Raw genomic sequence first — 13,919 nt, 5'->3', positions numbered from 1 at the left:
CTCAAAATTTACTGAAATTTAATTGTATTTATTTAAAGAGTTTGAACTCAGTGTTGAAGGTAATAAGTTAATTAAATACTTCATTACTTCTAGTACTCATATAGATTAGTTTTTAACTCAAATTGTTGCAATCAGTTTTCTCAAACGGTTTGAGTTGCCTTAACATATTGAGAACATATTGAACATATTGACTACCTCAGATATCCTGCATAACTTAAAAGCCAAATTATAGAAGATGACTTGCACCTTTATCAAACCTTTAGTCAATATATATATATATATATATATATATATATATATATATATATATATATATATATATATATATATATATATATATATATATAAACAGTATTCAGTGAGGCAAAACTATCACTTTTTAAATTATTTGTTTTAATGATTAAAAATTATAAACCAAATTGTCTAATGTTATGCAATAAATAATTATGTGGCAGTCTAACCAAAAACCACAAAAGCAAGTTTTTAAAAAACGTAATATCCACATAAAAATTTATATCCACTACTTTTAAAACGTTGTAAATTCAATTAAAAGCTTTAACTTACATTCAGTACCAGTTGAGAGAACAAAGACTAGAGAGAGAATGATTATATGCAGCTCCATCTTGACAGATGAGAACCAAACATTTAATGAAAATATTTGTGGTAAAACAAAAAAAAAGCATTGTTAGACTTTGCATCATGATCCACTCAGATTGTGAGTCACACAATGACATCACTGTATCTTGGAGAAATATTTTTGTTGTTTTTCAGCTCAACTTTCTGACTAATATTAACTGCACAGTAATCAAAACATTTTTATTTATTTATTTTTTTTACAAAGAAAATGTGGTAATACTTTAGATTAAAGCCTGCAAAAGAATCTCATATTTCAAAAGATTTTACAGCATATTTTCACTGTAGATTGTACCAACTTTTACTGTAAAAAAATCTGACATTTTTTACAGTAAAAGTTGGTACAATCTACTGTGAAAAGCTGCTAAAGAATTAACAGCTTATTTCCGGACAAAATACGGAAAATAAGTAGTTTAATAATAACTGATCTAACCTTAGTTATCAAGAAAGTGAGCAGAGTGTCTGAAAGCTCATCTTGCACGCTCATTCACTAGTCCCTAAATTAGTTGATTAGTTTAGTCCACTAGACAGAGTAATGCTGCGGTCACACTACTTTTCTCCCCATAGACTCCCATGCGTCAGACCGGAAATGCAAGGTTGTGCTGGAAGTTTTGCAGTTTGCTGCGTTCGAAAGTTCAAGCTTGGGGAACTCGTAAAGTTGCATCCCTTAATTGAGTGAGACCCATCGAGGATCAAAACATGACCTCTCTTTGCAGAAATTTTAAAAAATGGACCAATTGCTTGCTTTTTTATTGTCTAATTATCTTGTTTATTCATCATTCTCGCCCCTTTTCACATGGCTATATGACAGAATTTTGCATGCAACTCTAGTGTGACCGCAACATTAATGACCAAAAATTCAGACACTGATAAACACCTGCTGTTAACAAGCACAGTCGCTGAAGGAAAACCGGTTGAAGGAAAGGTTGATTGTCAGTTAATAGTTTTGTATTATTCTTCTTAAAGAACATGAAAACACAAAGTAATAATCTATTTGACTTAAAGTGATTTAACACACAGTTCCCCAACAGACTACAGCGTGTCAAAAAGATAAATGAAACATATTAAAGAAATACAATGTTTAAACTAATAACAGATTATTCAATCTTTTTCTTTTGTATGATACTATATATTAACCAAGCATACTTCTTCTTTCTTACTGTGTTGCATACTTCTTAGAAGGACCTGCTGACAAGAGTGAAATAGCAAAATTAGAATAAATATAGTGCGGGGCCTTGCTCCAGACTGCTGTCTAATAAGAAGTCTATGTCACAAGGAGCTGAATTCTTGTAGAAGTTTTGAAATATATTGAAGATGCACTTAACTGTTCAGTATGCAGAGAAGGGTTGCAGAAAGAGGAAGTAAGTTCGGGTACAACAGCCAAAGGACTGCAAAATGAATGATAGGTTACACCAAAACTCCACCTGATAATATCAGTTGTGTATATACAGTATGCTGGAGTCAGGAAAATGTAAGTTAGTTTTGAACCTCTTGAATGTAATTCCTGTATTGCATTGGGATAACATAACCCAGAGCTCTGTCCTTGAATTATTCAGTTGTATCTAATAAATTACTAATATTTTTGACATAAAGAAAACCCTCTCCTGACCTTTTTTATTGAACATGCATGGAATTGGCTAGATATTCCAACACAATGTTGTGAGTTGAAGATAAGTTTTTTGATTAAAAGATAACTAGACAAATATTATGGTTTCAGTGAATCTCTTTATAGATGTAGACAGTTTTGTTTAAAAAATGGTTTAATAAAAGGTGTTTCGCACAAATTTCTGGTCAAGTTAATTATTTTGGTTCAAGTACATCATGTGCAGCATGATTATGTACAGCTGACAATGAGAATGACTGACAGCTGACAAAATTAGCATCAACATTACCTATTTTATGAAAGACATTTCTTTTCTTGTATCCATGAAAAGAAATTTTTTTTAAGGGCTTCTGCCAAAAGTGCAGAATCACATTTTTCTAAATCCTGAATCCATATCATTTACTTTTCATGCAGGAGGGAAATAACATTATGCAGTTTAAAACCATGATCTTAAAGTTGACACCATGGCTGAAGTATCACTTTTAGACAGGTATGTTTTAAAACTGTTTTAGTCACCCAAAGTTTATGTGAATTGTGTTTTTTTTATTTTTTTATGAATGGATACAGAAGTGTTTTTCAGCCACTGAAAACATTAAGCGAAAGTTTGACTATTTTCAAGTTCATGTAGTACCTTATACAGCATCGATAATATAGTTAGTAAAATAGTTAGTTGTTCAAGTGTAAAAGCAGATTGAGGATCAGTGAGTACAATTGATAAGTACAATTTTCTTTCCCACTCTAACGTTACTTTGAATGGTCTGAAATGTAGGTATGACTTCAAAACAACATTAGCATTGTTTAATTGACTGTGAAAAATGTTATATTTTATAGTCATTGGCTGATTATATGGTTTCACTATTTAGAATTTGCATACAATACATTTCTGAAATTATATTATAAAGGTGAAAGGCTAAATGTCCAATTATAAAACCAACTTGACCCCAATGCCAGTTTAACAGGTCAGACTATTCACAATAAAGATGTTTGAACTTAAACCCACACAGAAATCAAAATCTCAACATTGGTAACAATAATTAAAAAAAAATAATAATCATTAAAAATAAATGTTAAATAAATAAAACAACACAAAACAATCTGCTGAAATATCAGAAAAAAGCTGCAAGGAAGAATCTGTTCATGCTGAAATGCATGATGGGAGTTTTGTACAGTGCTGGCACTCAGCATGCATTGTGGCATAAATGAATTGTGTGGGGTTTTTATTTTTTTAGCAACCCTGTTTGAGGTTCATATCCTGTTTCTTGAAGTCTGTGTTTCTTAAATGGTAAAAATGTTGTTGGTGCTCTCAGAGTTTTTGGGTATAAATCAATAATTCTTTTTTTTTTTTTCATTTTTAATAATTAGGTAACCTCTCATAAGAAGCTATAGTATTGTCCCAAACAACTTATATCAGATAATTATATTATTTATGACTTAACTTGGCGAAGCAGTGGTGCAATAGGTAGTGCTGTCGCCTCACAGAAAGAAAGTCGCTGGGTCGCTGGTTTGAGCCTCGGCTTAGTTGACGTTTCTGTGTGGAGTTTGCATGTTCTCCCTGCTTTCGCATAGGTTTCCTCCAGGTTCTCTGGTTTCCCCCACAGTCCAAAGACATGCAGTACAGGTGAATTGGGTAGGCTAAATTGTCCGTAGTGTATGTGTATGAGTATGTGTGTGTGGATGTTTCCCAGAGATGGGTTGTGGCTGGAAGGGCATCCGCTGTGTAAAAACTTGCTGGATGAGTTGGCGGTTCATTCTGCTGTGGCGACCCTGGATTAATGTGAGTGAATGTTTTAGGCATGTAGTAAACCATCAACAACTATATTTGCTTCTAATTATCCAAATCTCAGTGTCAGCACATTCAGAAATAACAGTTTGTATGCAAAAGTCGCTAAACTTGTTTGACAGCAAAATCTGCTATATCCTGAGAACCAATCAGAAGGCACGAATCGAATCATAAGTGTTCAATCAATATATAGCACCGAGCTGGTACGATGGCTTTTATGAAAGAAACCAAGACCTTGAGTGTGGTGAGAATAAATGAATGACAGCTTCTAAAATTGTCTGAGGGACATCCCCTTTTTGCCTAGTAGACCTACTGTACCTTGTGTTTTATCTGCTAATGTAAGCTATCTTTAAAAAGATAATTATAATGTATAAAACTTTACATTTATATAAGCCTACTTAATATTATCTATGCGTCCGATAAGCTTTTTATATTAATAGACAATTCAAAGATATTGATGTTTCACAATGTTGTAAACTACAATATTTCAAGCTGAGTTTACAATGTTTACATTGCTGTACTTATATTAAATCTAAATCCCAAATATCAGAAATGACAACAGAGTGTTCAGATTGAATTCATGTCAGTTTTAATGTTATTGATTAATGCACTTACTTAACAGATTTCATTCATTCATTTTCCTTCTGCTTTTTCCCTGGTTTATCACAGGGGAATGAACCGCCACTTACTTGACAGATGTATTTTTAATTTTAGGTGGTTTCTGTAATTTGTTTAATGTTTAGAAAAATAATTTCTAATTATATATATTTAGTGATTTTCAATTAAATACGCTGTCTTGTTCTTGGTGGATTAAGAGGTGGATTTAGCTGGTTTTGATGCAAAATAAAATCTAATTTGTTAAACCAAAGAATTGTCTGAAGTGACATTTATGAAAAAAAGTTATTTTATTTACTAGATAATAACGTTTCCATTATTCACAAAATGAAACCTCCAAACCTAATCAGAGGAGCCTGATAGAAAATGCTCATTTACAAGAAAAGAGGTCAGATGGATTTAGAGGGTTTTGCATTTAAACTCAAGCGTGTTACACAAATGATTGAACAGTCAGATTTTGCTTTGATATTTGTACTTGGAGCTTTGTTTAGCAGAGTTTACTTCAAAAGAGAGGTGACTTGACTTTCTTGCAGAAGAAAAAAAGATGTTGCCTAGCAACACTTGACACTTGATACCTGCAATGACTGGTTTTCCAGTTATCTTAGAATTCCATCTTATGCACATGAGAATAAAACACCTAGCAGCATTCTGGGGTTCAGTATAAAAGAAAATGTCTCTAATAAAACTATCATGCTGTCCTCCTATATTGGCACTATTTGTACTGATTGGAGCCGAAAATGGTGAGTAAAATGAAGGAAACATAATTCAATATCAAACAAAATATTCATATACAAAAAAATATAGCAAAATGACATAAATAATGCCACTGTAACTTTTTTAAGAGGAAAAGGATTTGCACTAATGTTTTCATATTCTTTTTCAGCTAATGAATATTACGCAACCGAGTTGTCAAGATGCATCTACACCTCTCATGATCTAAGTGATATGGTGTTTATTGACAACTACTATTTTAATAAACATCTAGTCACACAGTTTAACAGCACTCTGGGGAAATTTGTAGGGTTTACTGAGTATGGAATAAAAAATGCAGAAATCTGGAACAATAGTTCCTTGCTGCAAAAAGAGATATCTAATGTTGATTCTGAATGCAGATTTTACATTAAAACCAGAGACAAAGCCGTCCGTGATAAAGCAGGTATGTACCTTAAAAGTCTTCTGTGGTCTCTATTTTCACTAATAGAAATTTTGTTAATATTTGCTAACAACTAATTTATAATTACTGGGGAATTGTATTAACAGGCAGCAAAGATATACGATTCTTATCTTAACATAAAATAAGACTTGTGAAAGAAATATCCATTTTGTCACTCTCCAAATATTCTGTTTTTTGTAACTGTGTCTTATCTTATTGTAAGTTGTCCCTGTACTAGGCGCCTTGACGTTGCGACATTCTTGAGCACTGGATAAAATTGTTCTGCCTAACTGAGCTGAATATTTGCACGTATTCATAGCCCATGTAACCCTGAGTATGATGTATAAAAGTTGGGAATACCCCAGACTTCTTTAGAAGAGAGCAATAAACTGTTGGATTTACATCTCTCAGTTGTTGTTGTCTTCCTGGAGCTCCTGCTTACTGAGGAAACACACAGACGGTCTGTGTGTTTAAACAAATACAATAACAAATATAATATATTGTAAATAAACAAATGCAATAACTTCTTTTAAATCAAATCATAATTAGATATTTTATAGCCTTTGATAAACTGTATGGTGAAGAGACATAGAACACAGAAAAAAAAAATCTGTCCATTTTGCCATTTTTTAATCAGAGAGGCTCTGGCATCCAGCATACCAGCATACATGACAGCAACATGACATTAAACCTTTTATTAAATGCCTACATTAACTTTTGCCATGCCATTTTCAAGCTCTTGATGAAAAATTGTATTATCTACTATTACAACTGCATTTTATCCACACTTTTTAGATTTATTTCCCTAAATTGAGTAAAATTTACTCAACAGCAGAGTTAAAGTTAATGAGACAATGATGGGGTTAATTCTTACTCAAAACAATCTCATGGACAACAAGCAATCCGGCTTTAAGAAAGGCCACTCAACTGAGACTGCCCTTCTCTAGGTCGTGGAGGATCTCAGACTGGCTAAAGCAGACTCTAAATCATCAGTCCTCATTTTGCTGGACTTGTCAGCTGCTTTTGACACTGTCAACCACCAGATCCTGCTATCTACGCTCAAGTCACTGGGCGTTGCGGGCACTGTTATACAATGGTTTAGATTTTACCTCACTAACAGGTCATTCAGGGTGTCATGGAGGGGAGAGGTGTCCAACCTACAGCATCTAAACACTGGGGTACCTCAAGGCTCTGTTCTTGGGCCACTTCTCTTCTCCATCTACACATCATCTCTAGGATTAGTCATCCAGAGACATGGATTCTCCTACCACTTCTATGCTGATGATACCCAGCTATACCTCTCTTTTCATCCTGATGATCCCTCAGTTCCAGCTCGCATCTCAGCCTGCCTGTTGGATATTTCACACTGGATGAAAGATCATCATCTTCAGCTGAACCTCGCAAAAACAGAAATGCTTGTAGTTTCTGCCAACTCGACTCTACACCATAACTTTTCAATCCAGATGGATGGGGCAACCATTACTGCATCCAAAATGGTGAAAAGCCTTGGAGTAACGATTGATGACCAACTAAACTTCTCTGACCACATTTCTAGAACTGCTCGATCGTGCAGATTCGCACTCTATAACATCAAAAAGATCCGACCCTTCTTATCTGAACATGCAGCTCAACTTCTTGTTCAAGCTCATGTTCTCTCCAAACAGGATTCCTGCAACTCTCTACTAGCTGGGCTTCCAGCTAACTCTATCAAGCCTCTTCAATTGCTCCAGAATGCAGCAGCACGAGTGGTCTTCAATGAACCTAAACGAGCACATGTCACTCCGCTGCTAGTCCGTTTGCACTGGCTGCCAGTTGCTGCTCGCATCAAATTCAAAGCTCTGATGTTTGCCTACAAAGTGACTTCTGGCCTTGCTCCTTCTTATCTGCTCTCACTTCTGCAGATCTATGTGCCCTCCAGAAACTTGCGTTCTGTGAATGAACGTCGCCTTGTGGTTCCATCCCAAAGAGTGAAGAAATCACTTTCGCGAACGCTCACGCTCAATCTGCCCAGTTGGTGGAATGAACTCCCTAACTGCATCAGAACAGCAGAGTCACTCGCTACTTTCAAGAAATGACTAAAAACTCAACTATTTAGTCTCCACTACACTTCCTAATCTGCAATTGCCTCTCTGAATATCACACTAACTGTACCCAAAAAAAAATAAATAAATAAAAATAAAATAAAAAATACTAATACTACTAATACTTCCCTTCTTAGACTTTACAGACCTGAAACTTGCCTATAGCACTTTGTTGCTCTTAGTTGTGTAAATTGCTTCCTTGTCCTCATTTGTAAGTCGCTTTGGATAAAAGCGTCTGCTAAATGACTAAATGTAAATGTAAATGTAAGCGATGATTGAGCACTGATTACGAACACCTGCTGTTAATAAGCAGAAACAGAAGTGAAGCAGCAGCAGCTTCGCTCATTGCCTATATTAACTTTATTTCTCTCAGATGTTCACAAAAGTCCATATGAGATTTATTGAGAATTAACTGTTTTAGTTATTTACATTTTACAAAAAAAAGAAAAAAAAGAAAATGTTTTTCCCCTGATGTCACCATCGTGGAGAAAAGGGGTTGATTTACTTGGACTCTTTGACTCAATTTCTCTTTTATTACAAGTATTAAGAGAGTAATTATGATCAGGTTGACTGATTCTGTATTGATTCTTACTCTTAATAAGAGATAAAAGAAATTATGTTTGACTTTGCAAATTATGCTTAAATGGTGGTTTATCATATAAGAAACAAAATGCTGTGTTTTTCAAGAGAGTGGGCCTAAGCTGTGGTTATATACATTTTTTAAAATACATTGGGCATCTGAATCACTTTAGAGACACAGACATCAATAATCAGCAAATCTATCTCAACAGTGTTTTTCAAGAGTTTTTTTTTTTTTTTTTTTTTTGCAGTGTATGCTAAAATAATCATACAACATACATCCATAGTTCCCAGCATGCACTGTAGGAAGAAAAAAAAAAAACCCCAGTTAAGGAGCAAATGCTGATTTATGTCTGTGTGTTTGAGATGTTCAATGTGTTTTATAATTTGATAAAAGTATTGCTGGATTCCATTTTCCTTATCTCAATGGTGACATCTTAAAACACAAAGTGGTGTTTTTGTTTTTATTGTTGCTTAAAAAATTACTTATAGTTCTTAATAATATCACTACATGGAATTTTATGTGTCAGAAATGAGGCCAAACAGGTTGTTAATAAGTAAAGCTGCTGTTTGTGGAGTTGCTTAATGATCCCCTGCTGAAACTTTGAGAGATTTGATGTGTTTTATATCAGTTGATTTCATCTACGGCTGTGACTGAAATCAGTTGTAATTTTGTGCTTCTCTTCTGTTTCTGTTTATTAACAGTAAGTGTTCCTCATTAGTGCTTAATCATCACACAATCAATCCCTTCATTGTCTCATTAACTTTAACTCCGCTGCTGAGAAACTTTTGCTTAATTTAGAGAGGGACCAAATACACTCTGAACTTAGTAAATTTAACTCTGAGGATTTTTTACATTCTGTTGTTTGTTGTCAGGCTGTGTCATCTGGTGTATATTGCTGTAAAACACAATTTTGCTATCGTGATGTTGATATCTGAAAACATCAACACATTCATATCCATAATCCAACAGGACCTACACAAAAAACTACACAATCAGTAACATAACCTTCATCTCCCAAAGGAGGGAACAGGGACAATTTGTTGCCATATCAATTAGTGGATTTGCTTAGAAGTCCAATCACGCTCAATCATTTCATACACTCACTTGTATGAAAATGGGCCTATAAAATGCCTATAAAATTGGCGAGTGCAATCTGCATGTGCAACCACTGCCAGCAGTGGAAATCTGGGGAATCAATCATGCAGCAAGGGCTTAAATTGTTTCATATGCAGTGATATGTCGTGGTCATGTTTTGATGTATGGCTCTGGAACCACTTCAGCAAAGAAAGCTTTTTAGCAATGTTTTATAATTGCGACATAAAACGATTTAGTGGAGCGGTAACTGTTCCTGACTAGCATGCAGTGATAATGGGTATACATCCAGGGTGATGCAGCAATAGAAAATTGTATTTTTAAATGCTGTGTTCTTGTAGCGTGTTATGTTTTAACATTGGTTTGACATCTGAATGAACACTTTGGGAATAAACATGTCTTGTTTTGGTCATAAAAAATAACATTAATTAAATTCATCAAGTCACAGTTTCTGAGTATTTGTACAATCGGGACATTTGAAGCATATTTACTTAATGCACAAGCACCATCCACTAGGCTGCATGAGATTGTGCTTTTGTTTCCATAGTGCTTTTATTTCCGCCTCTGGTGTGGAATCAATAAACCCCTGTGCATTTCTAGCTGCTATCAAGGTAGTTGGGAATGTGTATGCCCATTAGCCAAAGAGGCAACAGAGGTACTCTCTGCGACCATTGTGAAGACTCGTGGAGACAAGGAGAGCCCAAAGGGGAGGTTCTTGTATTACTATGCTCAACCCTCTAAAACGGGTGTCCAAAATGGGTCCTGGAGGGGTGGTGTCCTGCATATTTTAGTTCCAACCCCAATTAAACATACCTGAACCAGCTAATCAAGCTTTTTCTAGGTATACTAGGCTGCATTCACACTGCAGATCTTGATGGTTAATTCCGATTTTGTGACTGTCTCCGATTTTTTTGATGACCTGATTACATCATCTTTTAAAAGTGACATGGGAGAAACAATCAGAATTGAGTCACTTGAACAGTTCAGTGTAAATGCGGCCCTAGAAACTTCCAGACAGGTGTGTTGAAGGGAGTTAGAGCTAAACTATGCAAGACACCGGCCCTCCAGGAACGAGTTTGGACACCCCTGCTCTAAAATAAACTGTACGAACGGTCAGTGCTGAGGAAGAAGCTATGGCTGAGAATCTATGGCCTGAGTGGTTGAACCAGTTCACCAAAGCAAACACAATTCTTTCAGATGATATGCTTTTCCAGTAAGCACTTAACCAAAACTGACTTACCTTTGATCATGCCTTGTACCCAGCTAATTGTAAATAAACCAATTCCCCTAGCCATTCAAGTACTAGAACTGTACACTGAGATCAGGTTTGAGTACCAGGGAACTGACAATGCTGAATGAAGGATCAAAAAGACCAAGTAAAGCAACCACTCTTCACCATAATGGTGACTTCCAAAACTGTATTTTTAATCAATTATAAATTTTAGTTTTCAATAAATGTAAATGAAGACTTGGGTAAACGTCTGAAATAAAGTCAAACAAGGTAGTAATAAATGAAGTAGCTGATGATGTTCATAGAGTTGTTTAATGATCCTCTGCTGAGATTTTCGAGATTTACTGTGTTTTATTTCAGTTGATTTAATCTACGGCAGTGATTGAAGTTCAAATACGATTATAATAGATATTTTTTCATCATCATTTGGACACTACGCTTAATGGAATTTTCTAGTTAATTCAGTGAAGTTACAAGATAAATGAGAAGAAAATTATTTAATGATGTCTTTATGTATTAATTTGACACAAACTGAAGTCAGTTGTAGTTTTATGTTCCTTCAGTGATTCTGCTTGTTAACAGCAGGTGTTCATCATCGATTATCAATAATGCTCAATAATAATTGAATTATTAACTTAATCAGTGTATCTGTGTTCATAAATCTTTCTATAATTGAAAAACAAAAATAGGTAAAGGTAAAACCTAATGAAAATGTAGAATTCCAACTTTCCAACTATTGATTCAATGATAATTCACCTTCTGCTATCTGGGTACTGCACTAGCTGCTTTCCATTCTGTACAATAACATGAGACATACATTGATTCAGAAACTAATTATACATTTGTTATATTGCTCTTCTTAATTCAGTGAAGCCAACAGTTGTGCTCAGTTCAGTAACACAGGCGAATGGAAGACATCCAGCTATGTTAATCTGCAGTGCGTATGAATTTTATCCTCGACACATCAAAGTGTCCTGGCAAAAAGACGGTAAAGCGGTGAACTCTGAAGTGACCTCCACTATGGAGATGGCTGATGGTGACTGGTATTACCAGATCCACTCTGAGCTGGAGTACACACCCAGACCTGGAGAGAAGATCTCCTGTTTGGTTGAGCACGCCAGCTCCAGTGAACCCATGATTTATGACTGGGGTAAGATGAGACACTCACATATTCCCATATTAATACTTTGTTTGTATTATAATTTGACACAACTGTTAATACAGATCCATCTCTTCCTGAATCTGAGAGGAATAAAATCGCTGTTGGGGCATCTGGTTTGGTGATGGGATTCATAATAGCGGCAGTTGGAATCTTATACTACAGAAAAAAATCAACAGGTCTGTGGAGATTAGATTAATTTAAAAGTATAATAAATCTTTCTTTCTCTCTATTGATTCTTTTATTTATATTCATTTGACAGGAATGATTCCCATACCTCATTAAGTGTGTTCATGTCCTGCTGAGAAGTTTGTATATATGTTCATATGTATACTTTGGTTTGGGGCAAGATGCTGATGTATCTTCTACAACATGATGAATGCCTATGTTTAAGGAATGCCTAAATTTAATTATTATATACTGATTTTTTATCAGGACAGACACTGCATCCACTGGATCTATGAACGTATTTTATCAGACATAACTCAAACTGACTAATATTTACAACTGTTACATTCAGGATCATAGAACTCGTAAATACAAATATTTTTAAAATGAATATTTCTGCACATGACTTAATTTTATCACCTGTTATTAGATTATTCCTAATTTAGTATTTTGTGTAATTATAACCTTCTGTTTTAGTTGCTATTGTTTCATTATTTTCTATATTTTCTATATTTGACAGTTATTTTTAATCCTTGTCCTGGGGACAAGTCCCTCTACACATTTTGCATTTTCCATTAAGAAACCTTATTCAAATGACCAGACTATTAGACAAGGATTACATGAACTCAGCTCAGTATAATAGAATAAAAAAAAAAAAAAAAAAAAAAAAACATTTAAAATGTGCAAGCTGGTGCATCCTCAGGATCAGGTCTGAAAACCACTGATGTTTATGTTCCTGTGTTTTCTCATTAGTCCAAAGTTCCCTGTTTTTGTTAATAAAGAACAACCAACTGTATCTCTTGGTAAAGATGTAATTAAGGAGAAATATTAGATTACTGGTCTTCCCAACTGTTGCAATGTTGTATTAAAAATATGTATATATTTTTGTTCTCACAATGTTCTCCTAAAAGCCATTATTTAAAAACATAAAATGTAATAATAATATAGGTTGAATATTATTTCCTAATGTTTTATTATCATTCTTTTGTGAAAACATTGTAATCTTAATACATTGTCTAATAAATATCTTATTACTTATTTTTTTGTATTTGTTAATAGGAATTTATGTCATTTTTTGTCATATGTTGTAGCGAATTAGCTTTCATTTGAATGGGGCTTCAAAAGAATCCACTCTTTTAGGAGTACTTTCACATCTGTAGTTCGGTTTATTTGGTCTGGACCAAGAGCAATAAATGATACATTGTTGCATTTTCTTCTGTCTTTGGGTCGTTTTCACACCACACTGCTGGCTTTGGTCCGAATCAGTTGAAAAGAACCAAAATGCAGTCATCTGTCTAAATCCACATCTTTCATTGGCCAGATGTTGTTGAACATAGTTTCCATAAACTGCTTATCGATTGGTCAGAATTCATGTGCGGGAAAATGCCAATGAACTCTGGCAAGTAAACAAACCCGCAGACACAAAATGTAGCTTTTTACTTTGGAGGAACGGCTGGCTGATTGTATCCCTGCTTTAGACAAACTATACATTTAAAAAATGAAGCGCGGTCAGAAAACAATGTTTTAATGCATTACACATCACTTCAGGGGGAGGCGTGAATTAATTTAGCTAATTAAATCACTTATTAATATAGTGAATTAATATTACCAAAGATCCATCAGGTAATGTTTTTCCCTCTCTCTCTCTCTCTCTCTCTGTTGGTAAAGGGCTGTCAACAAATGCCTTTCTCTATATCCCATAATGCACAGCATATCGGCCTACGGCAGCTGGATTAGTTCAAAAGGCGCAGTGTATTTTGCGGTTGGGTCTGTTTTAGTATGAATCATATTCTCACCACTAACGAACCGCTCCAGGGTTCG

General features: G+C 34.7%; 2 protein-coding genes across 3 annotated transcripts in view; one reads left to right on the top strand and one right to left on the bottom strand.

The window, feature by feature from the left end:
- Nucleotides 1-654, bottom strand: part of LOC147842768 (H-2 class II histocompatibility antigen, I-E alpha chain-like) — a 55,838-nt gene extending 55,184 nt beyond the window's left edge. Inside the window, exon 1 of the mRNA XM_087265172.1 lies at nucleotides 565-654. The gene's annotated coding sequence lies outside the window, so the exon portion shown is untranslated. The remainder of the gene's footprint in view (nucleotides 1-564) is intronic.
- Nucleotides 655-5,235: 4,581 nt separating this feature from the next.
- Nucleotides 5,236-13,311, top strand: LOC147842767 (H-2 class II histocompatibility antigen, E-S beta chain). Of its 2 annotated transcripts, XM_087265170.1 has the most exons (6): nucleotides 5,236-5,371; nucleotides 5,515-5,787; nucleotides 11,640-11,921; nucleotides 11,996-12,109; nucleotides 12,193-12,238; nucleotides 12,366-12,439. In XM_087265170.1, exons 1-5 carry the CDS (start codon nucleotides 5,302-5,304, stop codon nucleotides 12,213-12,215), a joined length of 762 nt encoding a protein of 253 aa, XP_087121296.1. In that variant the 5' UTR covers nucleotides 5,236-5,301; the 3' UTR covers nucleotides 12,216-12,238; nucleotides 12,366-12,439. The 2 variants fall into 2 exon arrangements, with proteins under 2 accessions (XP_087121296.1, XP_087121295.1); XM_087265169.1 differs by having other exon boundaries at nucleotides 12,193-13,311.
- Nucleotides 13,312-13,919: the final 608 nt, after the last annotated feature.

The sequence above is a fragment of the Danio rerio genome, chromosome 8, assembly GCF_052040795.2.
Source record: "Danio rerio strain M-AB ecotype USA chromosome 8, GRCz13ab, whole genome shotgun sequence".
In the NCBI taxonomy this organism is placed as follows: Eukaryota; Metazoa; Chordata; class Actinopteri; order Cypriniformes; family Danionidae; genus Danio; species Danio rerio.
The sequence above is the reverse complement of the archived record's forward strand: the minus strand, read 5'-3'. Positions and strand labels throughout refer to the sequence as shown.